This window comes from Herpailurus yagouaroundi, unplaced genomic scaffold, assembly GCF_014898765.1.
Source record: "Herpailurus yagouaroundi ecotype Mexico unplaced genomic scaffold, PumYag 164, whole genome shotgun sequence".
NCBI lineage: Eukaryota > Metazoa > Chordata > Mammalia > Carnivora > Felidae > Herpailurus > Herpailurus yagouaroundi.
The window spans coordinates 29,180,771-29,203,335 of NW_024412405.1; the positions used below are offsets into that span (position 1 = coordinate 29,180,771).

A 22,565-nucleotide genomic window follows, 5' to 3' on the forward strand; every position below is an offset into this window, starting at 1 on the left:
GCGCGCAGCGCCCAGGCCCCCCGCGCCCGCCCGGCCCGGCCCGCGCCCCCGCGCCACCTCCGCTCCGACGCGGCCGCGGCCGCACGACTTGGCCATCTGGCCTTAGATTCTGTGTAAGGCCGTTTTCCTTTTCTCCTTCGCTCATCTACCAGGAAAGGAGACTCGCCGTTGGCGCTTCGGCCTCCAGTTCATTGAGAAAAAGGAAATACTCCGCGTGCGTTTCTAGAAGGGGGGTCGCCCCCAGCCCCGAACCCCGGAGTGTTCATCGGCTGGGGACTTGGCTCGGGATTTTCCTCGCCTTTTTTCCTCCCGCCGATCGCTCGGAACTTGGACTGAAGCAGAGTTAGGAAGAAGGGGGAAAAGTTTGCATCGGGGCTGGATTTTATTTGCACATCGCTGGGAAGAAGAGAATCCAACGGAGAGGGGTTGGTGCAAAGCCGCGATCACGGTGAGGCACGTTTGGCTCTTACCCTCCTGGCGCCGTGGCCGGCGCGTTGTGGGCAACATGGAGTAGATGCAGTCGGACCGGGAGTGGGGGTCTGTCTTTCCTCAGGCCTCCCTTTCTCTAACCCCGCAGGTTCCCAGGGGGGATCCAGGGAGCTGCCTGTGGAACTGCCTCGCCCCAGGCTCGGCCTGCCTTGGCGGGGGCAGCAGTGCGCGCCGGGTACGGTGTCCCCAGCCCCAGGACCCCACGCGCCCGCGCTCTGGGGGGTTGGGGTGGCGGACCGCTCGTCGCGAGTCGGCTGCTGGCCCTACATTGACCGCGAATTCGGCGCTGAGAGCGGGAGAGGGAGGAGGAACACTTTGTGTTTTCCAGGTCCCCGTTGTAGGCGCCCGCATTTCTAACCTGTTCCGCTCCGGGGAAGGCAGGTCCTGGGTGAGGCTGTCCCGAGGCAGGGGCGCCAGCGGGACCGGGGACTCGCGGGTCGGGTCGCTCGCCTCACGGGGGCAGCGAGACCCCGCGAGTGAAAACTGGGCAGGGTGCCCGGCACCGAGGCTAGCCGGGTGCGGGTGGGAACGTCGCCCTGCCGGACGCCGGGGCTACGCTTCGGAAGTGGCAGCTCTTTCTTTTTTCCGTTCTCTGTGGTCGGCCTGGGTCACGCTTTTTTTATTTTTGGAAGATTGGGCTGACCTAGCACAGGAAGAAAGTCATCAAGCGGTCGCGATCGTTTTCCATTACCTGAAAATAGGTACCCAAAGAGGATAGTTTTATTTCCTTTGAAGGGCTGATTTACTTTTTAGTCGCTGCTGCTGCTTTGAATTCGGGATCTTGTGCGTTTTTACAAAGCCATTTCTGTGCTTGCCCCACCCTTGTGCTGAAGTCCTTTCCCCTTAATCCTTAGTCTGATCACACACAGTTCTTCATGGGGGTTTCTAAGCACTTTCGGAGTGGGGAGTGGGGGGTGGGTGGCGTGCGCTGCGAAGAAGGCCAGAAATGGGCAGCAGTCATTTTTGTTAAAAAAAAAAAAAAAAAAATTCCCTCCCAACCCCCCCTATCAAAGATGCTAAAACTGCAAGCAAATCTGCGCGAAAGTTTCCAGACCAGGGATCTGCGTCCTGCAGACCCGGTTTGTTCAGTGAGGCCCTGGGACTTGCCCTTCTTTTATAAAGCAATTTTCCTTTCACTTTTTCTCTCCACCCAAAAGGAGATGGGTGTGCGGATCGCAGGCAATGCCCCTTCGGTCAGTGCGTGGTGGAGTTGCCCAGTGTACGTGGGTTAGACCTGTCCGGGCAGCGGGTAAGTCAGGGCTTTCGGCGGCAGGGCTCGAAACCTGTGCCCGACACTCAAGGGCCTTAGCCAGAACGCCCTGCGGTGGGCTGCGTGACCCCTGCCTGGGGGCGGAGTGGCTCTCTCCAGTGCTCTGGGGTGGGGTATGTTTTAGCCCGTAGGTCGGGAGGGGGAAGTGTGCTCCAGCGTTTCAAGGCACGTCCTCTAGGGAGGCGCCGGCACCCCCCCCCCCGCCCCCTCCTGCTTGGCAGTCTTCGGATTGTGTGCAGGGGGAGGGCAGTTTAGCCCCTGGGCTGCGTCAGTCTCCCCGGAGAAAAGTCCCCCGGGGCTCCGACTGAGTCCCACCTGCTGGGGACGGTGTTGGGACGCCGATAGAGCCGATAAAACAGAGTGAAAGCAAAGACCAACGTTGTCTTGTCTGCCTTTCTGTTGGAAGTGAGATCCGGTTTCCAGCTCTGCCTTGTTCCGAGTTGGGAGGCGTGTGTCACCTGCCTGCGTCTCTCTTTTATAAAAATCGGAGAGTGGATGAAGGTCCACTTTTGCCCGTTTTTGTTCATTGTAGACTTGCCAGAGGGGATGATAGTTTTGAAATATACAGAGGGATTGCAATTACTTGTCAGAATGATAGATTTGAGACGTGACACCAATTTTTGAAACACTTCCTGTTATCACTAGTCGGTTTATGTCCTGAACTATTAAGGTTTTGGAAAGGGGCAAAGCCATTAAGATTTTTGACATAATTTATTTCTAAAACAGAACAATCTGTATGCTACAGAATTTAAGATGTTCTCCTAGGCTATCAGGCTGTAAAATATTTGATCCTCAAGTTGTTGAGAAGTTGAAAATAAATTCAGCTGCTGGTTGATGATTGTGTAAGTTTGCTTTCTTGTGTTGCTGGCGCTTAATAGGATTTGAATGGATTTGTTTTTAATTTATAACTTTTGCTACTGTATACTTAATAATGCATGACTGTTGTAAAATTTGTAACTTCCTTGGGGGGGTGACTATTTTCTTTTTTGCAAGTCACATTCATTCTACGGTATTCTAAAAAGTTCCTGAATACTGGATAAGTCATAGTTAAAGGTATCTGATGTAAAAACAGGCAAAATAAGAACCAAGAAAGAATTTCTAGGCTGCATTTATTGATGTTTAAGGCAAAAATGACCACAACAAACTTAAAAACCTATTTGCAATTTTGAAAAAGTATTCAACTTTCATGTATGTCGGCGGCAATGTTATGGTCTAACGTTAGTTTCTTGCAATCTTTACTTTGAGCCTGAACCTTGCAATTTTATGTTCATTTGAATAAGGAATCGTTACCTGTGTGATTGAAACAAAGATCAGCTTTGTGTAACTACACAACACAGGATTAGAGAATTGTCTAATCCTTCCATAACCTGCACTTTTTGATAGGGTATTGGTCATATGGCTCTTCTGGTAGCCTCCATAGCCACTCCATTTCAAATCCTGTTTCTCTAGGGGAGTGGAAAGCCAAGAGTTAATCCAGGTAGGCGGAGAGTGGGAAGTGTCCTGGAGTGTAAACCAGCTCTTTCCTCTTGGTTTCCGCAGGAATTCAGATGTGTTCTAAGCCCGCTGGAGTGACCACACTTCCAAGACCTGATGGAGGCCAGAGCTCAGAGTGGCAGCGGGTCCCAGTCCTTGCTGCAGACACCCCGTGACGGTGGCAGGCAGCGCGGGGAGCCCGACCCCAGAGATGCCCTCACCCAGCAGGTACACGTGTTGTCTCTGGATCAGATCAGAGCCATCCGAAACACCAATGAGTACACAGAGGGGCCTACTGTGGTCCCGAGACCTGGGCTCAAGCCTGCTCCTCGCCCCTCCACTCAGCACAAACACGAGAGGCTCCATGGTCTGCCCGAGCACCGCCAGCCCCCCAGGCTCCAGCACCCACAGGTCCATTCTTCCGCACGAGCCTCTTTGTCCAGATCCATCAGCACAGTCAGTTCGGGGTCTCGGAGCAGTACGAGGACAAGTACCAGCAGCAGTTCCTCTGAACAGAGACTGTTGGGAACATCTTTCTCCTCGGGACCCGTCGCTGATGGGATAATCCGCGTGCAGCCCAAATCGGAGCTCAAGCCAGGTGAGCTTAAGCCACTGAGCAAGGAAGATTTGGGCCTGCACGCCTACAGGTGTGAGGACTGTGGCAAGTGCAAGTGTAAGGAGTGCACCTATCCTAGGCCTCTGCCATCAGACTGGATCTGCGACAAGCAGTGCCTTTGCTCAGCCCAAAACGTGATTGACTATGGGACTTGCGTGTGCTGTGTGAAAGGTCTCTTCTATCACTGTTCTAATGATGACGAGGATAACTGTGCGGACAACCCGTGTTCTTGCAGCCAGTCTCACTGTTGTACACGCTGGTCTGCCATGGGCGTCATGTCCCTCTTTTTGCCTTGTTTATGGTGTTACCTTCCAGCCAAGGGTTGCCTTAAATTGTGCCAGGGGTGTTATGACCGGGTTAACCGGCCTGGATGCCGCTGTAAAAACTCAAACACGGTTTGCTGCAAAGTTCCCACTGTCCCACCCAGGAACTTTGAAAAACCAACATAGCACCATTAATCAGGAATATGACAGTAATAAGGATTGTCTTTTTTTGTTGTTTGTTTTTTTTTTTTTTAACGCATATGCAACCAACTAAACAGTTAGAATCTTGGCACTGTTAATAGAGGGTTGGGATAGCCTTCGCTGTTTGCAGTGAAATGCTTTTTGTCCATGTGCCGTTTTAACTGATACGCTTGTTAGAACTTAGCTAATGGAGCTCAAGGTATGGGATACAGAACTTGGGGACCCACGTGTTGCATAAGCTAAAACAACAGACACTCCCAGGCAAAGTTTTTGTTTGTGAATAGTACTTGCAAAATTTGTAAATTAGCAGATGACTTTTTTTTCCCCATTGTTTTCTCCAGAGATAATGTGCTATATTTTTGTATATACAATAATATTTGCAACTGTGAAAAACACGTTGTGTCATGCTATATGGCACAGTCACAAAATATTATACTAATATGTTGTACATTCGGAAGAATGTGAATCAATCAGTATGTTTTTAGATTGTATTTTGCCTTACAGAAAAGCCTTTATTGTAAGACTCTGATTTCCCTTTGGACTTCATGTATATTGTACAGTTACAGTAAAATTCAACCTTTATTTTCTAATTTTTTCAACATATTGTTTAGTGTAAAGAATATTTATTTGAAGTTTTATTATTTTATAAAAAAGAATATTTATTTTAAGAGGCATCTTACAAATTTTGCCCCTTTTATGAGGATGTGATAGTTGCTGCAAATGAGGGGTTACAGATGCATATGTTCAATATAAAATAGAAAATATATTAACGTTTGAAATTAAACTGAGCTGTTTTGTCTTATTTTACCTTTGTTTTTGTTTTTTGAAGTGAAAAAGACCACATTTTATGTCAAGGTTAGCATTTCCGTGAAATAGTTTCACTTATCTATAAACTCTTCAAAGAGGAGATTCAGTGATTTTTTTTTTTCAGAGATAATTCTAGCAATCAGGAGGGAAATAACCGAGCATTTGACTCACCTGTATTAATCATGAGTGCTTGTTTTGGCCATATCGTTGTTACTGTTCTTGCCTTTTACAGATTTGTTGGCTTCCCTTTGTTTTCCTTGTTTTCTTTTTCTTTTAAATCTTAAACTCATTCAGGAGACTTCCCTAAAAGATTAACAATTAGATTTTTTTCTTTATATACAGAATTAAGTATTAAGAATAGCCATGAGGCTAATTCAAGACCAGAAAAACGAGTTTAGTTCAACATTTATTGAATGTCCCCTGTGTCAGGCATGCAGCATACACAGATCAATGCTCGTAATTGAGGCAAAAATGTTTTTTTCACTTAGCCAATTATGGCTGTATTTTTTTGTCTTGGTTTCAGACTCAAGTTTATCACCATGATACCACAACTTTCTTATGTTAGGAAAGACACAGAAATCATAACTTGTTTTGATTCAGGTGTTGGATATCATGAAATTTCATCCAATCTAGGCCTCATAATTCAAGTCCAAGGAAGCCAGTTGAGAGGCCCTGTCTTATTTAATCAAATTATCCAGAGAATTGGTTAAATTGTACTTTGGGAAAAAGATGCGACCCAGCAAGAAGTCCCCGTGTTTGCGTTTGTCTTTTGGTAGCAAATACACTGCAGGCTGCTATAGCCCATCTCAAGAAATACTAGGTTTTCTTACTTGGCAATAATTATGTCACTTCATTAATTAGTCACTTTGTGGATGAGGATTTTTTTTTGTTTCTTCCAAAGCAAACCTCTTGCTGCCAAGAATCACCGGAAGTCTAGAAAATGATTTACCTGTCACTGTTTAATCTTGGGTCCTGTTTCTGAGGCTCCTCTTTAGGTCTTATCATAGTACAGGCTGTCTTGTTTTGTTTTTTAAAATCTGCTTTCAAGGAAATATGCAGCCTTCTAAACCAAGACCTTGCTGTAAGGACCTTCATAGTCCTATGAACTTTCTCCAGAAAACACTAGGTTAAATTAATTTAGAAATGGTTTACTCTAAACTTCAACTTTGGGATTCTGAGTGTTGCAATTCTAATACTCTTAGATTTAATCCTGATAGTCTACGAGAAATTACAACGTTGAAAGTTGGGCAGAGTTTCTTGTTCATTGTATGGTTTTCAGGATTTGTAAAGCACAAAAACTTTGACTAATTAGCTTTACTCATCAAAAACTGCCATACGCGCTGATAGGATTTATTTGGAATAGAAATTGAGTCATTTTTTCTTCAGCATGCAAGCAGCTTTCCAAGTGTTCTACAGACACATCACATCAGATACAGTTGGGTGTTTATTGAAAAAGTAAATTAAGACCCCTCCCTCATGGTTACTCAGAGTCATAAAGTATTGCCTAGGAATTTGCATTTTTAATCACTCCACTAGTCATATACAGTTTGAAAAATTACTGACCTGAGGAACTGCTTCTTAATTTAGCGCCTTTTTTTTTTTTAATGGAGTGGATATAAAGCATAATTCACTAGCTTAAATGCACAATCTAGTGATAACCAACTGAAATTCGAAGAGACTGTATAAGTACATGTTAAGTCCTGATGAAAACTACTTAAAGATAAACAGGAAAACTGGATTCCTCGAGATGCTTCCAATGAAACTGTTAAATGTTTAGAATATGTAACAGTATAAAATTCATTTTCAGAATATGGAAAATTAAATTTCTATCTAAACAGATTGAGAGCAGCTGGTACTGTAACTTGAGTGAGTGAGTTTTTAAATGTTGTAGGTCATCTTGAGATGGAGGAATAACCACCCCAGGTTCTTAATCTCTATAAAGTTTACGAAAAGTCCTATATAAATATTAGGAGTTTATAATCCAGCGGCCATTATTTTGATATTGTGAGAGGTTAAAAGTATGATGCAGCAAACCTGTCAACTGACTGCTAAGCAGTTAGGGAGATCTTAGCTATATTTCTGGTTTCTTGCCTTTCAATTTTTTTTCTTTTAAGAAACCTGTATGTTCTCTCTATTGAGATTCATTTAAGAATGACAAGATGACAGTTGTTACTTTGGTTGTTACTTTAAACATTCATTTATGTGCACTGAGATTTTAAGGCCTTGTCAAATTTCTGCCATGTTGGAGCAGGCTCTGGGGATTGTGGGTGAAAGAAAGACAAAACCAAGTACCCAAACTTTTCGCATAACTTCTTTCTCCAATACACTTTGTCTCCAGGATTATTTGCCTCCAGGATGTATCAGTTAAGATATTGATGATGCCAGAGAAATGAATTTGATCTTTGCACAGTGTTGTGAAGTAACTGATGGGTTTTGATGTAATTTATTAACTTGAGCATATAGGTCAAACTCTTCAAAGGTTTAATGGGTTTAGAGTTTCACTAGCATTTATACCCACAATTGGCCATTTGCCTCCCTCTCTTAAGTGTGCCCAAGGACCCAGATACAGATGCAAAAGTCTCAACTTTGAAAACTGATTAAACTATAGATCAAGAACAGTTTGTCATCTTGTGCAGAATATTTCCCACTATTTTAGTAAAGAAAAATAACAATGGGGGAGGAGTGCTTGGGTGGTTCAGTTATTTGAGAGTCTGACTCTTGATTTTGGCTCAGGTCATGATCTGAATCCTGGGATCAAGCCCCCCTACCCCGTCAGGCTCCATGCTAAGCCAGGATGAAATGGAGCCTGCTTGAGATTCTTCCCTCTGCCCCTCTCCCCTGCTCACACACTCTCCCTAAAATAAATAAATAATTTTTAAAAAAGAAAAATATGGCATTAACTTGTTATATCAATACTGTATCATGAACTAGCTACATCAATATTGTATCAATATTGGTTTTCAATATTCATTAAGGTAAAAGTTATGTTAATTTCTATTCTAATTAAGACAGTTGCCTTATTTTTCTGTGACCTACCAAGGGTGGGTGGGTTTCCACTGATAGAAGACCAAAGCAAAATTTTAAAATAAGGACCAACTGATTATCAGAATGATTATACATCTGGAACATTTAATCACTGGTTTGGTCATTCCTAGGAGGATAAAGCTGTCAGACTATATACATCCTATACTTGGATTTCATTTGGCTGCCACACCATCACCCTCCATACAACACGAGAGACAACCATGTGAATGAGAGACAAATGTGAACACCACTAATGAGAGTGCATCTCTGGTCAAATTAAACTCGAAATATTCACTTAGAGTCAAAAAAAAGCGGGGGGGGATAGAAATACAGCAAACAAAAAAAGGTTAGCATTGAAATATCTATGGCTAGAAAATGTTTTACATTTTTATCTAAAACTGCATTCTGATTGACCTAAAGAATTTTTTTTTTTTTAACGTTTATTTATTTTTGAGACAGAGAGAGACAGAGCATGAACGGGGGAGGGGCAGAGAGAGGGAGACACAGAATCTGAAACAGGCTCCGGGCTCTGAGCTGTCAGCACAGAGCCCGACGCGGGGCTTGAACTCACGGACCGCGAGATCATGACCTGAGCCGAAGTCGGCCGCTTAACGGACTGAGCCACCCAGGCGCCCTGACCTAAAGAATTTTTAAAAGCCAGGTTTATTTGGCAACTTTAAAAAAATAAACTATTAAAGGAGATTAGAAAGAAGCTTTTTTCTCAAAACAATCCTAATGTACAGAGAAGAATAAATGATTTGGCTTAATACAAGGACCCACTTGGAAAGGAATTTAGGCACCGAAATAACTTGGCATTTCAATTCATTTGGATGTCTACACTTTACAAATCATAGAGCTAGTTGATGCAATACAAAAGGAGAGTGTTAGTGACTTTAATGCAAGACAGGACTTTCATAGCAAAGGCACAAGCAAAGTGCTGTGAGAGTACAGAAATTGGAAAAGCATGGACGCATTCTCAATAGCGGATTTGGTCTCCAGGTCTTTGCAACGGTAATGGTTATGGCTACCAAAATAGCCAAAGAGTTCTGCTAAGAGAGATGCAACAGAATTATTGTTACTCATTAAATAAAACTATGTTCACCATGCTCATATCCCAAATCCTAAATGAAATGTAGAGATATTTGATTAATAGTTAAGCAGCTATATCCTGCTATGTTTATTCTTAATTTTAAGATTCATGATTCACTAAAACCTTTCCCTAAAAAAAAAAAAAAGGTAAAAAATACATTCTTAAGATACAGAACTAAGAAAAAAGTCGAAACAATTCATCAATTCTTGTTCTTCCAGTTTTTGCTGGAATTTACCTCTTGCCCTTAGCTCATAATCTTAGTTTGCTTTTGTACCTAGAAAAGGATAATTACTTATTAAGAGCAAATTGAGGATAATCAAGTAGAGGGGGAAAAAAGAGCATACGTCACAGTGTGAAGGGAAGTGGTTGAGCTTTGGAACAAAAAACAATACCTGAGGCCAGGCTGCTCAGATTCATGTGACTTTCAAACCTAGGTGACCATCTCTAGCACTTAAGGCAACACAATTACACATTTTGACATGGTTTTGTGCTCCAAATAGCATCTGGTTTATTGACTTGCATCAGTGGGGCTTACAGTCAAGCAGAGCTCTGGTAAATACCATATTTATAATCTCTCATTACTCCAAGCTCTTAACAGGCTCAGTGAACTCTTTGTAGCCCAAACCTGGTTTTCCTGCTCGAAAGTAGGCACAAAGTAGTCATAATATCTAGCTGGTCATACCAGAAAACTGTTCCTGAGACTCTTGTTAGAAAGTCATCTTTGTAAGTTCAGAACAGCATTTAAGGATGCATATCTAATGGTCACTGTGAACATTATAAAACCTAGTAACCAAGAGGCCTAGCATGCATCAAGCCTTAGGGCATACAGAGCCTTGGGATACATTTAGTACCCACTATGTTGTTGAGCTAATGGCTAGGATATCCCACGGGATGTATGTTTCCAACCTGTCACTGTGCTAGTGAGGAACTGTCCAGAGGCAGGAGCAACCATACAGTCAACATCTGCATCAGGTCTAGATATCACCTGGATTCTCACCTACCCAATTAGGATAGAGCCTAATTGATTTAGTTCATTCACTAGCACTCTACCTTTAAGCTTAAACTTTGGAAATGGATTCTTTTACAGACTATTGGTCTGATTGTAATCATCTGCCCTGCCACCTGAGCAATCAAAACTACAAGCCTAGGGTGCAATCGCTTGTTACTGAGTTAATGTTCATTGTGTATCTTCAGCGTAAAGGATGTTACAGTAAGTGGAGAGGAAAGCATTCACTAGGTCTGTGATTGTGGACTAGTGGATTAAGAATGATGTTCATAGCCCTTTGGAAGCTAATTATCTAGGATTTAGATTCTAAGTCACAGAAAATGACTGGTAGCATTACCGACTTGCTCTCCTAGGCGATTTGATCCCCGAAGGGACATTTGGCAAGATCTAGAGATATTTATGTTTTTCACTACTGGGGTTGCAAGGGAGGGAACTAGGGAACTATTGGTAGAGGTAGAGGCCAAGGATGCCAATAAGCAACTAACTATGCCCAGTACAGTCCTCTATCACAAAGAATTATTTAGCCCTAACTGCCAATAATGCTGAGTTTCAGAAATCTTGCTATAGAGGAAGCTGGGGGAGTAGTGGAAAATGTACTATATCCTGACACAGCAAGGAAAGCTGTCAGCTGTGTGAGGGAGGGTGAGGTCAAAGGACTTGGGGAGATTGCTGGGACCACAACTTTGGAATTTCCATTCTGAGTGCTAAGCCTCTGAAATTCTTCTAATGGAAAAATGCCCTACATTTGTAAATATCCATATATGTCCAATATATCTACTTTTCTGTAATACTTTAAGTTCATGCGCTTTGGAGATAAGCCTATATGCAAATGCCCTCTTCTGTTACTTATTAGCTGTGCAGCTTACTTAACTTCCCTAAGCCTAATGCCTTCTCTGAGAGATAGTAACTCTTGACCCAAAGGTTTTTGTGAAGGTTGAAGAGATATGTGTAAAATATTAACCCTTGAGATTGGTTCAAAGTAAGTACTAAAGAAGTATTTATTATTATTTTGTATTTCAGTTGAATTTTTTTTAACTTCAGGTACAACGTTAAATACTAGAGATATAAGACAGTATCTCCTGCCCTCCTAGAACTTGTCTACAGGACGGATAAACAAATATTTACTATAGAGCATAATACATGTGATAACAGACTTAAAATATATATGTAGAGGGAGTGATGAACTCTATCTTGGGTGTGGTATGTGGGATCAGGAAAGTTTCTCAGAGGGAGTAATGTCTGTAAAGGAACTTGAATGGATCTCTAAAACTGAGGTGGTGGGTAAGGAGTCCACAGACAGCCAGGTGTGAAAGAGAAAGATACTCTTTCTTAAATGTAAAAGAAGAAAAAAGTATTGACATGAAGCCCAATGGATTGATAAATTTCACACAAATATTTCTTTATAAAAGATTTGGTCCTGATAATTAGCTTCTAATCAACATGTATGTATATACATGCATGTGTATATATACATGTACTCAAGAGATGCACATCTTTAGAATTTATTGATGTTGTAATTGCCTCTGACATTTCTTAATGGACATAAGTTTGTTTCAAGTAGCAAACTTAGTTAACTATCCCATAAAATTCACAAGATCCCTTTGTCACCAAAAAAGTATACCAAATGAAAACCTTATGTTAGGATGATTCTGTAAATGAAATTATTAGCTATCCTACTCCAGTTTTAATTAATTTGTGGTGTGAATACTATCTTTTATCTTAAGCTATTTGAAAGCTCTTGGAAAAAAGGTAGATTATCAATCATTTTAAATAATATTCTAGTTAAAAGAAAGATGTTGTGTTGTTAAGATTAAAGATCTTTTCAGAAGCCCCTTCTTTATAGACTTATCTTTGATTGTTGCTAGGCACTACCATGTTATTTTCTTCTTGCTCACCTATGTAGTTGACAAATTGAAGCATACATTTAAAACAAAGTTCTACTGCAAAAAAACCACAGGTAAGTCCCTTTGTAAAGCAATGAAAGTTTTCATATAACATAATTAAGATAAAAGTCTGAAAAGAAAAATTTTGTGAAACTGTTACTGTTGGATATTAACTACCTATAAGATATTAAAAGTGGCTTAATAGAAGGAACATTGGCCATATATCTTGAGCAAGTTGTTTAACCTCTGTGGGGCTGTTTCTTCCCTGCAAATAGTGGGTGATAATACACACCTCATGAGGGGCCTGACAGTGAAATGAGATACTTCCCTTTAAATACAGTACCTGTTAACAGGGAAACGTTAAATAGGTATGGCTAATAATGTAGTTATATGTTCAACAGACTATAATTTCTCCACAGAGAATGTGTATATGCATGTATGTGTGTATATCTGTGTTCATGCGTTTGTGTGCATATATAGACTCATAACATTTCGACTAAAACAAACAGCTTTGCCAATGGATTTATATACTTCAGTTTTATCCAATGTTAATTTGAGAGCACTATCAGAAAAAAAAAATCAGAAGAAGAAATTTAGGAATCCATTCATAGTCCCAAGTACTGTATCTTTACATTAATAACTTCATGATTGGATTTATGGCAATGCTATGGATTTAGGTGTGTTTTGGCAGGGTGGGGATGGTGGTGGTAAGGGTGGTGGGGCTAGTGATGGTTGTCCATTTGGGGAGAGTCCAACACTGGCATATAGGAGATACTCAATAAAGATTTTTGATGAGTGGATGACTAGATGAATGAACTCAATGGAAAGTAAAAGTATACTGGAGCTAAGAAAGAAAAGGTATGAATAATAATACATGGTAAAATGTAAGTATCAATTGAATGGTATAAATATAATATAGGTCTTCAATTCTAAGGTGAACATTGGTATTCTCACTTACACATCTCTGAAACCAGGATGCATCTCACAATGAATGATGTTTTACAATTGTCATTGGCTAGGCAGCAGTCATGACATACTTATCATTCATTGTTTGCAGTGCTTAACCTTGATCATTGCTATTCATATTATTCCACACCAATTGAGTTAATATGCATTGTTGCTTCTACACATTTTAAGGTTTTTTTTTTAATTTTTTTTTAACGTTTATTTATTTTTGAGACAGAGAGAGACAGAGCATGAATGGGGGAGGGTCAGAGAGAGAAAGAGACACAGAATCCGAAACAGGCTCCAGGCTCTGAGCTGTCAGCACAGAGCCCGATGCGGGGCTCGAACTCACGGACCGTGAGATCGTGACCTGAGCTGAAGCCGGTGCTCAACCGACTGAGCCACCCAGGCACCCCTTTAAGATTTTTTAAATTAATTTGTTTATTTTGAGAGAGAGAGAGAGAGATCATGTGTGAGAGTGGGGGAGGGGCACAGAGAGAGAGGGAGAGAGAGAATCCTAAGCAGTCTCTGCACTGTCATCACAAAGCCCAATGTGGGTCTTCAACTCACCAACCATGAGATAATGACCTGAACTGAAATCAAGAGTTAGACGCTTAACTCTGCCACCCAGATGACCCAAAGAAAGATTTTTTTTTAAGTAATTTCTACACCCAATGTGGGGGTCAAACTCCCAACACCAAGATCAAAAGTCACATGCTTTACCAACTGAATCAGCCAGACACCCCTATTTTAATTGTTGTTTAAAATGTCTTCATGAAACAGCATGGAAATGAAAAGTTATCATGTATCCAATAAGCAAGGATATTAAATATTGTGCTATTGGCCTTAAACTTAATGGTAAGGAAAAAACATGTTCCTGGACAAACTACTGTGATCAAACTTTTCTTGAAAAAACAATTAAGTGCTTTATAGAACCTAAGAAAGGGAGAAACCCATAAGTACATGAATAGATGGGAGAAATTTCAAAGCAATGCTAAACTAAAATGACCACTTTACATATCTCAGCAGTCTAATGTTAAGATTTTGTCATGAATTTTTCAGCAGTACATTCACTTTATTCATGATTCAAAATATTGGTGTTTGTTATAATCCATGGTATCTTAAATTTTCAACCTTGTAGCCATTTGAGATTTACAGAAATGAGCAATGTTCAACCAGGGTACTGAGGACAGATGAAATTTTGTCTGGTTCTTGAAAAAAATACATAGTGAAGAGGTGTTCTGGAAAGCCAAAAATCAGGAGTGAGCAAATCCTGTTCAGGGGAGAGAGAATGGATGGGTCTGGCTGAAATGCACATTCATGTGAGAGAGAAGTGATAACGAAGACTGGAAACAGATTTGGCCTCAACTCTGAGAAATTTGAATGTCAAACTAGAGAACCTGGATTTTGTCCTAACATGTCTCCCAAAATCTATTTTTGGCCATTCCATAACATTTTCCAATGGACAGTAAAAATGATCCTTCAAAAGTGTATTCTAAACATTTGATCCCTTTTTAAACAGATGTGATGACTTCCTTTTGCTCTTTGAACAAAGTTCCAGTTCTTTCAAGACTCTGAATGATCTGGTTCTTTCCACTCTGATACCTGTTCCTTTGTCCCTTTACACCCCAGCCATCAAGGTCCACCTTCTCTCTTTTTCCAGTATCAGTTTCTTTTCTTCCCTCAACACATCTTTCACAAATAGTATTTCTTTTACATGGAATCTTCTCTATGCTTAACCCTCATCCTACATCCATTCACCTGGGAAACTCTTACTCCTACTTTAAGAGTTAGTGAAAGGGGTGCCTGGGTGGCTCAGTCGGTTGAGGGTCCAACTTTGGCTCAGGTCATGATCTCATGGTCTGTGAGTTCAAGCCCCGCATTGGGCTCTGTGCTGATGGCTCAGAGCCTAGAGCCTGTTTCTGATTCTGTGTCTCCCTCTCTCTCTGCCCTTCCCCCGTTCATGCTCTGTCTCTCTCTGTCTCAAAAATAAATAAACGTTAAAAAAAAAAAAAAAGAGTTAGTGAAAATGACACCTCCCAGGAAAGCTTCTTCTAATCCCTCATCTAAATAACATTCCCTTGTAACTGGCTGTCATATTAAGTCTTTTTCTTTCATAGCACATAATACAAATGTAGCTATATAATTATTTGTGTGGTTACTTGTGGACTATTTCTCTCCATTAGACATTTTTTTATTTGGTTTACAGCTGGGTTTCCATGGCCAAGCTCAGCACCTGGTACATAGGAAGTGCTCAATAAGTATTTGATGAGAAATGAATGAATGAATTCAATCGAGAGTAAAGATATACTCATGGTTCCTAAGAAAGGAAAGGTATGAAGAAGTAGCCATTTTAGAAATCTCCGCTGATTATTTTAGGTGGAATAAATTACAAGAGTAAGAATTTAGCTGAAGAAAACTTGACTTCCTCCTTTCATTAGCAATTTATGGGGGCAGCTGTACTATGTTACTGCTCTTCCTTATTTACACATCTATCCTTCTACTGAACTGATTGTAAAGTTTTTTTAAACTTTTTTTTTCAACGTTTATTTATTTTTGGGACAGAGAGAGACAGAGCACGAACAGGGGAGGGGCAGAGAGAGAGGGAGACACAGAATCGGAAACAGGCTCCAGGCTCCGAGCCATCAGCCCAGAGCCTGACGCGGGGCTCGAACTCACGGACCGTGAGATCGTGACCTGACTGAAGTCGGACGCTTAACCGACTGCGCCACCCAGGCGCCCCAGATTGTAAAGTTTTTAAAGACAGAAATGAGTACAGCGTGTGACTTTTGATCTCAGGATCATGAGTTCAAGCCCTTTCAGTGCAGAGCCTACTTAAAAAAATAAATGAATAAAAGTAAAAAGACAAATGAAAATTTCTGTCTCTTGTGCTTATCACATGCCTAGCATAAAATAGGTGCTCTCCAAATATCATTTGAATGAGTTTTTTTAGTTTATATTTATGTGTTTTTAGTAGTCTCTATACCCAATGTGGGGCTCAAACCCATGATCTGAGATCAAGAGTCGAAATCTCTTTCCACTGAGTGAGCTAAGCACTCTCTGCATGGGATTTTATTAACACAATCCAACAATTATAGAGATGAGTCTATTATGATTTTATATGTATACATTTCTTATCTCAGATACTCATGACCCTTTAAAATATATTTGTGTTTTCCTTAGCTAAGCAGTTCCTGCTCTATTTCATCAACCCAAAGAGAAATGAACAAGCTTTCCTAGTGGCAATAAGTTAGATTACAGAACTGGAAAGAGTTTTATTACTTTTTTTGAAACTTTGGTAGTAGTCAAATAGAACCAGCAAAAATTTACCTCATTAACCTTTTCCTTGCCCCAGAGCAATCAACCAACCTGAAATCAAAAGACCCTCACATGCTATGAAGACACGTGCCAAGTCTAGCAGAGATATAAGCATAAAAAGAAAAGGAAAAAGAAGGAGATAAAAAGCATCTTGAATTTCTGATCATCCTGGGTAGGACTTCTCCAGCTTAGCTCTGCACACCATCACCTGGAGACACTGTTAAAATGCAGATTCTAAAAAATAGGTCAAGGAGGGAAGGATCTGAGATTCTGCATTCTAACAAACTGTCAATGATGCTGGTTATACAGATCCTGCAGGTCTGCTCATCACACTCTGGACAGTGTATTAGTTAGGGTTCTCCAGAGAAACAGAATCAATAGGATACACACACACACATACACACACACACACACAGATTTATTTTAAGGAACTCACTAATGAATATGGAGGCTGGCAAGTCCAAAATCTGTAAGATAGGCCAGCAGGCTACAGACCCAGGGAAGAGCCAATATTACAATTCGAGTCCAAAGGCATCTGCTATGAGAATTCCTTCTTTCTTTTTTGGAGGTCAGCCTATTGAGGCCATTAACTGATTAGATGAGGCTCACCCACATTATGGAAGCCAAACTAGTTCACTCAAAATCTGCCAATTTAGGAATACCTAAGTGGGTCAGTTGGTTAAGTGTCTGACCTCAGCTCAGGTCATGATCTCACGGTTCGTGGGTTCAAGCCCCATGTCAGTCTCTCCACTGACAGCTCAGAGTCTGGAGCCTGCTTTGGATTCTGTGCTCCCTCTCTTTTTCTGCCCCTCCTCCACTCATGCTCTGTCTCTTTCTCTCTCTCAAGAATAGGTAAACATTGGGGCGCCTGGGTGGCGCAGTCGGTTAAGCGTCCGACTTCAGCCAGGTCACACGATCTCGCGGTCCGTGAGTTCGAGCCCCGCGTCGGGCTCTGGGCTGATGGCTCGGAGCCTGGAGCCTGTTTCCGATTCTGTGTCTCCCTCTCTCTCTGCCCCTCCCCCGTTCATGCTGTCTCTCTCTGTCCCAAAAATAAATAAAAAGTTGAAAAAAAAAAAAAGAATAGATAAACATTAACATTAAAAAAATTTTTTTTAGTAAGTAAATCTGCTGATTTAAATGTTAATTATCCCATACAAATAAAACCCTCCAGAAACACCCAAAATAATGTTTGACCAAATATCTAGGTACCATGGCCTAGACAAGATGACACATAAAACTAACCATCACAAACAACAAGGATCTAGGAAAACACTTGGTTCTTAATTAAAATAGTTATGCCTAATTGGCTTTGCCTTTAGGACTTTAGCAATGCATCATACATTAACTGCTTGATGACAAAAAAAAAAAAAATGGGGCTTTAAAAAATGAGACTTTAGGGGCGCCTGGGTGGCGCAGTCGGTTAAGCGTCCGACTTCAGCCAGGTCACGATCTCGCGGTCCGTGAGTTCCAGCTCCGGGTCAGGCTCTGGGCTGATGGCTCAGAGCCTGGAGCCTGTTTCCGATTCTGTGTCTCCCTCTCTCTCTGCCCCTCCCCCGTTCATGCTCTGTCTCTCTCTGTCCCAAAAATAAATAAACGTTGAAAAAAAAAAATGAGACTTTAAAGGGCACCTGGGTGGCTCAGACAGTTGAATGTCCAACTCTTGATTTTGGCTCAGGTCATGATCTCACGGTTTGTGGGGTCGAGCTCCGTGACAGGCTCCACACTGACAACGTGAACCCTGCTTGGGATTCTCTCTCCCTCTCTCTCTGCCCCTCTGATGCTCGTGTTCTCTCTCTCTCAAAATAAATAAATAAACATTAAAATATATACTTAAAAATTTTTAATGAGAGCTTAAGACTGCTGTATTAAGCAAAAAGTCATATTAAAGAATATAAAATATATTTCTCTTCTGAAAACTGACATTTCAAACATCATTATGTACATAAATAACTTTACAAAGGAATAGTTTAATGTCCAAACTACCTTTTATTTATTTATTTTTTTTATTTTCCAAACTACCTTTTAGAGCTTTTAGTGGGTCCCTAGGGAAGCACCAAAAAAATTATTTTGATGCAATACAGTCAAAATTATTGGCTTTGGAACTTGATGGATGGTATCTCACATTGGTGCTCCCACCTGCTGGCTGAATGGCCTTGGGGTGGTTACTTAATATCCCTGAGATCAATTTACTCATATATAAAGAAGGATTAAGATTATTCTTTTTTAAAATATATTTATTTATTTATTTTGAGAGGGAGAGAGAGTAAGCATGAGTGGAAGAGTGGCAGAGAGAAAAAGAGCTGTCAGCACCACGGAGCCCAACGTAGGGCTCGATCCCACGAACTGTGAGATCATTGCCTAAGCCAAAATCAAGAGTCAGATGCTTAACCTACTGAGCCACTCAGGTGCCCCAAGACTATTCTTTTTGTGAACTGTTTCATTATTAACACTATACTGCATCACCACTGTCTTCTTTAAGCTTCTTGAATTTGGACAGGGCAAAGGATATTGTATTCTCAGTATCTAGCATGTGCTTTAGTTTTGCAATGTTTGCAGTGCAAACACATGGCAATAAACAAAGCACTTAATAAAGGGCAGCTTTTGCTGTTAGACCACCACTTCCCTTCTTTTGCAGGGTTAAGTAGGACAGAAATAAAACCATTTTAAATTAAATATCATTATGTACCAATGTACCTTACCTTTGTTTTTCCCCTTGAGTTCTAGATCCAAACCTCAATATGGAAACTGAGGCCACATCTGTGCAAAACATAACTGAACAGAACTCTACTGTTGCTTTCACATGCAATATCTCATTTTGATTTTTGATCCTCACTGCTAACCTGGAGATGCTTATAGGGCAGATATTCATATTCCTATTTTATATAAGAGGAAATTGAAATTTCTGTAGATGAGAGAATTGTTCCAAATCATACAGTAAGCAAGTGAAAACACCTCCAAGCCCAGACTTTCGACCCCAAGTCTCATGTTTTGATCATATCCTAGCTGCTTCTTCCTATCAATGTTTGCAGAGAAACATATCTTAAATGCATTTTGCACTGATGACATTTTTCTTCTAGCGTCTTCATACACAGGTAACAAATTATCATTCAAAATTAAGATATTACAAATTATATTCTTATATGGTGTCTCATACTATTTTAATTATAATTGCCATCAACATTGCTACTATTCCTTCAGTGATTAGTGATCAATTTGGAAACATATCGAAAGAGAAAGTTATGAAAATATATTTTCTATCCTCTCTATGTGTTGCATTTTAATGAACCATAATTGAAAAAGTTGTTGAACAATTTAAAAGAATGGTCTCATGGTCCTTGAGTTTAAGAACAGTTTATCTAATAGTTTACTCAAAATTTGCCATTCAATTTCCTGTTTAGTTATCATTTGGAAACATACCATTTTATCGATATTCTTAGCCCTCATAACTACAGAACGCAATTGTGCTTGTTCTAATCAGACTCATCTAAAAATGGACAAAATATTAAAATTTAAAAACTAAAACACTAAATTTCATATTCTATTTGAATTTAGTAAAATGCTAGATAAGGTCTGTCCAAGGAACGTACTACAGTTATAATTACAAGCTTCCTAAATTCTAGGATGGTTACTACTGTGTTTTTTTTTTTTTTCTCTCCTGTGTAGGAAACGAAAAGATGTTGACCTATTGAGTGTGGCAGATCCATTTTTATTGTTTTAATTTGTCAGTCTCATACATTTTTAAACTCTAAGATTCACATCCGCAAATGTGCTTATTCAAAAGAACAAAAGAATCTAAACTTTTGCCAAGTTCAACAGATTTGCAGGTATTTAGATACATATAATTATCTGCTTATCTTGTAACCCACCCACCCCCCAAAAAACCACGTCTTTCCTAGGACTTCAAGTTTATTTTTTTACAAGAAAAGTCCTTGTGTACACATTGAAGGGAGAGATGAGGCAAGGATTTGACTTAAAAGGCCAAACCTTCTATTAGTTACCTGACGAAATCCTTGCTACAAAGCCTAAACCTTAAGTAGCAATTTAAACAGTAAATAAATTCCGTTAATGGTTATTAGATTGCTAGCTGGGGAGGTTCATATAGGAAGCAATTATAATTAAACAGAGAACACTGAAGAAAGTTGAAATGTTTCAAGAGCAGATTTTGTCTCCCATGCCTCATTTAGGAATATAAAATCAGTTTCTATTGTGAGGACAACCTTTCGAAAAAAAGATTGCTCTTTTGCTGTAAAGAGGTTGTATAACCTTCATGTTCAAGTTTTGCATTCTTTTTTCAGTAGCAAAGGGTATTTTTATTGCCCAAATCCAATTAAAGCCATGCTAAATCACCACGTCCTATTTTAAGTGAACAATAACTTATCTCCCACTTAAGATACAAAAAAGGCTGACTTCAGCCATTATAGCAGAAAGTAAGAATTCCCGGTGGTTCTTATATAGGGTTTGGAGGAGTGGGTGTCAGGCTGATTCACCTTCTTCACCTCCTTTCTGTACCCAGAGCTGACGTGACTTGCAGCCCACTAAGTATAACTGGTAAACAAAAGCAGAGATGAAAATGGAGGTAGAGTCACTAAGCAATTGGTTTGGTCAGCCTGATGGTCAGTCTTATCAATTCTAAGTTTAATTGAATAATTCATGAATTAAAAAAAAAACAGGTGTGAGTTTTGTGGTAAAGCTAAGCTATGAAAGTTTACAGATAAAAATTGTGGACTTGCATTTGTTGTGTTCCTTTCTCCACTAATTTAAATGAGTTAGCACTAGTTTGATAGCCTTTGCCGGGATTCTTTGACCTGTGTTTGTTTTGCAGGTGTTGAAAATATGAGAGCATTTAATATAGGAGAGACTGTAGTGTATTCACTTAAAAAATTTGTTTTAATGTTTATTTATTTTTGAGAGAGAGAGACAGAGCACGAGCGGGCAGGGGCAGAGAGAGATGGAGACATGGAATCTGAAGCAGGGTCCAGGCTCTGAGCTGTCAGCCTAGAGCTCGACACAAGTCTCAAAACTATGAACCAGGAGATCATGACCTGACCTGAGCCAAAGTCAGATGCTTAATCAACTGAGCCACCCAGGCGTCCCTATTCATTTTTAAATGAAAAGAAAAGCTTAGACATTCAGAGCGAGACAAACCACTTTCTAATTTTTGAAATAGATTTTTAGGGTAGCTCTCTGAGTGTGGAAGATACAGGAAAAAACCCTGTGTTACTCTCTGCTCTGAGTGTCAGGTAACGAAATCTATCAGGTATCACGGCCAGAAGGAAGGGCCCAGAGCCTGGTTCCACCTCCCTCCTTCTTCATTCAGTTATTCTCCACTCCAGTTGCTCCATGTGGAACCAGAACAAATTACACTACAGTTCTGTCACAGATTATGTCAACATCTTCAAGGTAGGTTAATCCATTGCAGGGATACATGTGCTGGTAGGGAGCACATCTAAAAGACTCCTGTTAGTCATCTTGTTTATTAGTTTATTTGCTTATTTTACTAACAGATTAATTTCCTACAAAAATAAATAGTCCAATGATTTCTTTATTCTATTTGTTTATTGGTACAGGGTCCCAGAAAGAGCATGAGCTTTTTAGTCTGTGATACCCTAATTGGATCCTTGTTCTACCAGTAGAAAACCACATAGCCTTCAGCAGCTCTCAGGCTCTCTGAGTTGCTTCATCCGTATTAAGAAAAAGGAATACTTACCTGTCACGTTTTATAAGAATTCATGATAAGGTTTTGCATTTCCAAGTCCAGCACCTAGCTCATGGTGGATGGTGGATAAGTGTTAGTTCCTTTTTATCTCCAATTCTCTATATCTCCCAATCCGATCAATCTCTGATGTGACAGCCTGTGTCTCTCCTGTTAACCATGGTTTTGGTGTTTCAGCTTTAGATTTGTAGTTAAGCAAGACACACAGGCTGAATACTGTGAATAATTCTCTTCCTACAATAGTGCCCTTCTCATCCTGTTCTGAAGGATTACACTGAAAAGTCCTTTTGAGGAGTCATGTTGTTTCTCTCTTTAACAGGGTGACCAGCATTTCCTGGAGTTGCTCAGGTATCAGGGAGGCAGCCCCACAAAACTGGATGCATCCCTGGAGGCTGCTTTTGAGATGCTAGGACATCGGCATTATCTGAACCATGATCCTGCAGTAAAGATTCTCCAAGTTCAACCAA

The 22,565-nt window shown here is 40.5% G+C and overlaps 1 protein-coding gene and 1 long non-coding RNA gene across 3 annotated transcripts in view; one reads left to right on the plus strand and one right to left on the minus strand.

Moving 5' to 3' along the window:
- The first annotated feature begins 18 nt into the window (after positions 1-18).
- SPRY2 (sprouty RTK signaling antagonist 2) lies at positions 19-5,100 on the plus strand. Of its 2 annotated transcripts, XM_040487258.1 has the most exons (3): positions 455-1,190; positions 1,647-1,738; positions 3,299-3,408. In XM_040487258.1, exons 1-3 carry the CDS (start codon positions 515-517, stop codon positions 3,329-3,331), a joined length of 801 nt encoding a protein of 266 aa, XP_040343192.1. In that variant the 5' UTR covers positions 455-514; the 3' UTR covers positions 3,332-3,408. The 2 variants fall into 2 exon arrangements, with proteins under 2 accessions (XP_040343191.1, XP_040343192.1); XM_040487257.1 differs by lacking the exons at positions 455-1,190; positions 1,647-1,738 and adding an exon at positions 19-448 and having other exon boundaries at positions 3,299-5,100.
- A 195-nt stretch (positions 5,101-5,295) lies between these two features.
- LOC121037812 (uncharacterized) overlaps positions 5,296-22,565 on the minus strand; it is a 55,773-nt gene continuing 38,503 nt past the window's right edge. Inside the window, exon 3 of the long non-coding RNA XR_005794002.1 lies at positions 5,296-5,422. This is a non-coding gene — a long non-coding RNA (uncharacterized LOC121037812). The remainder of the gene's footprint in view (positions 5,423-22,565) is intronic.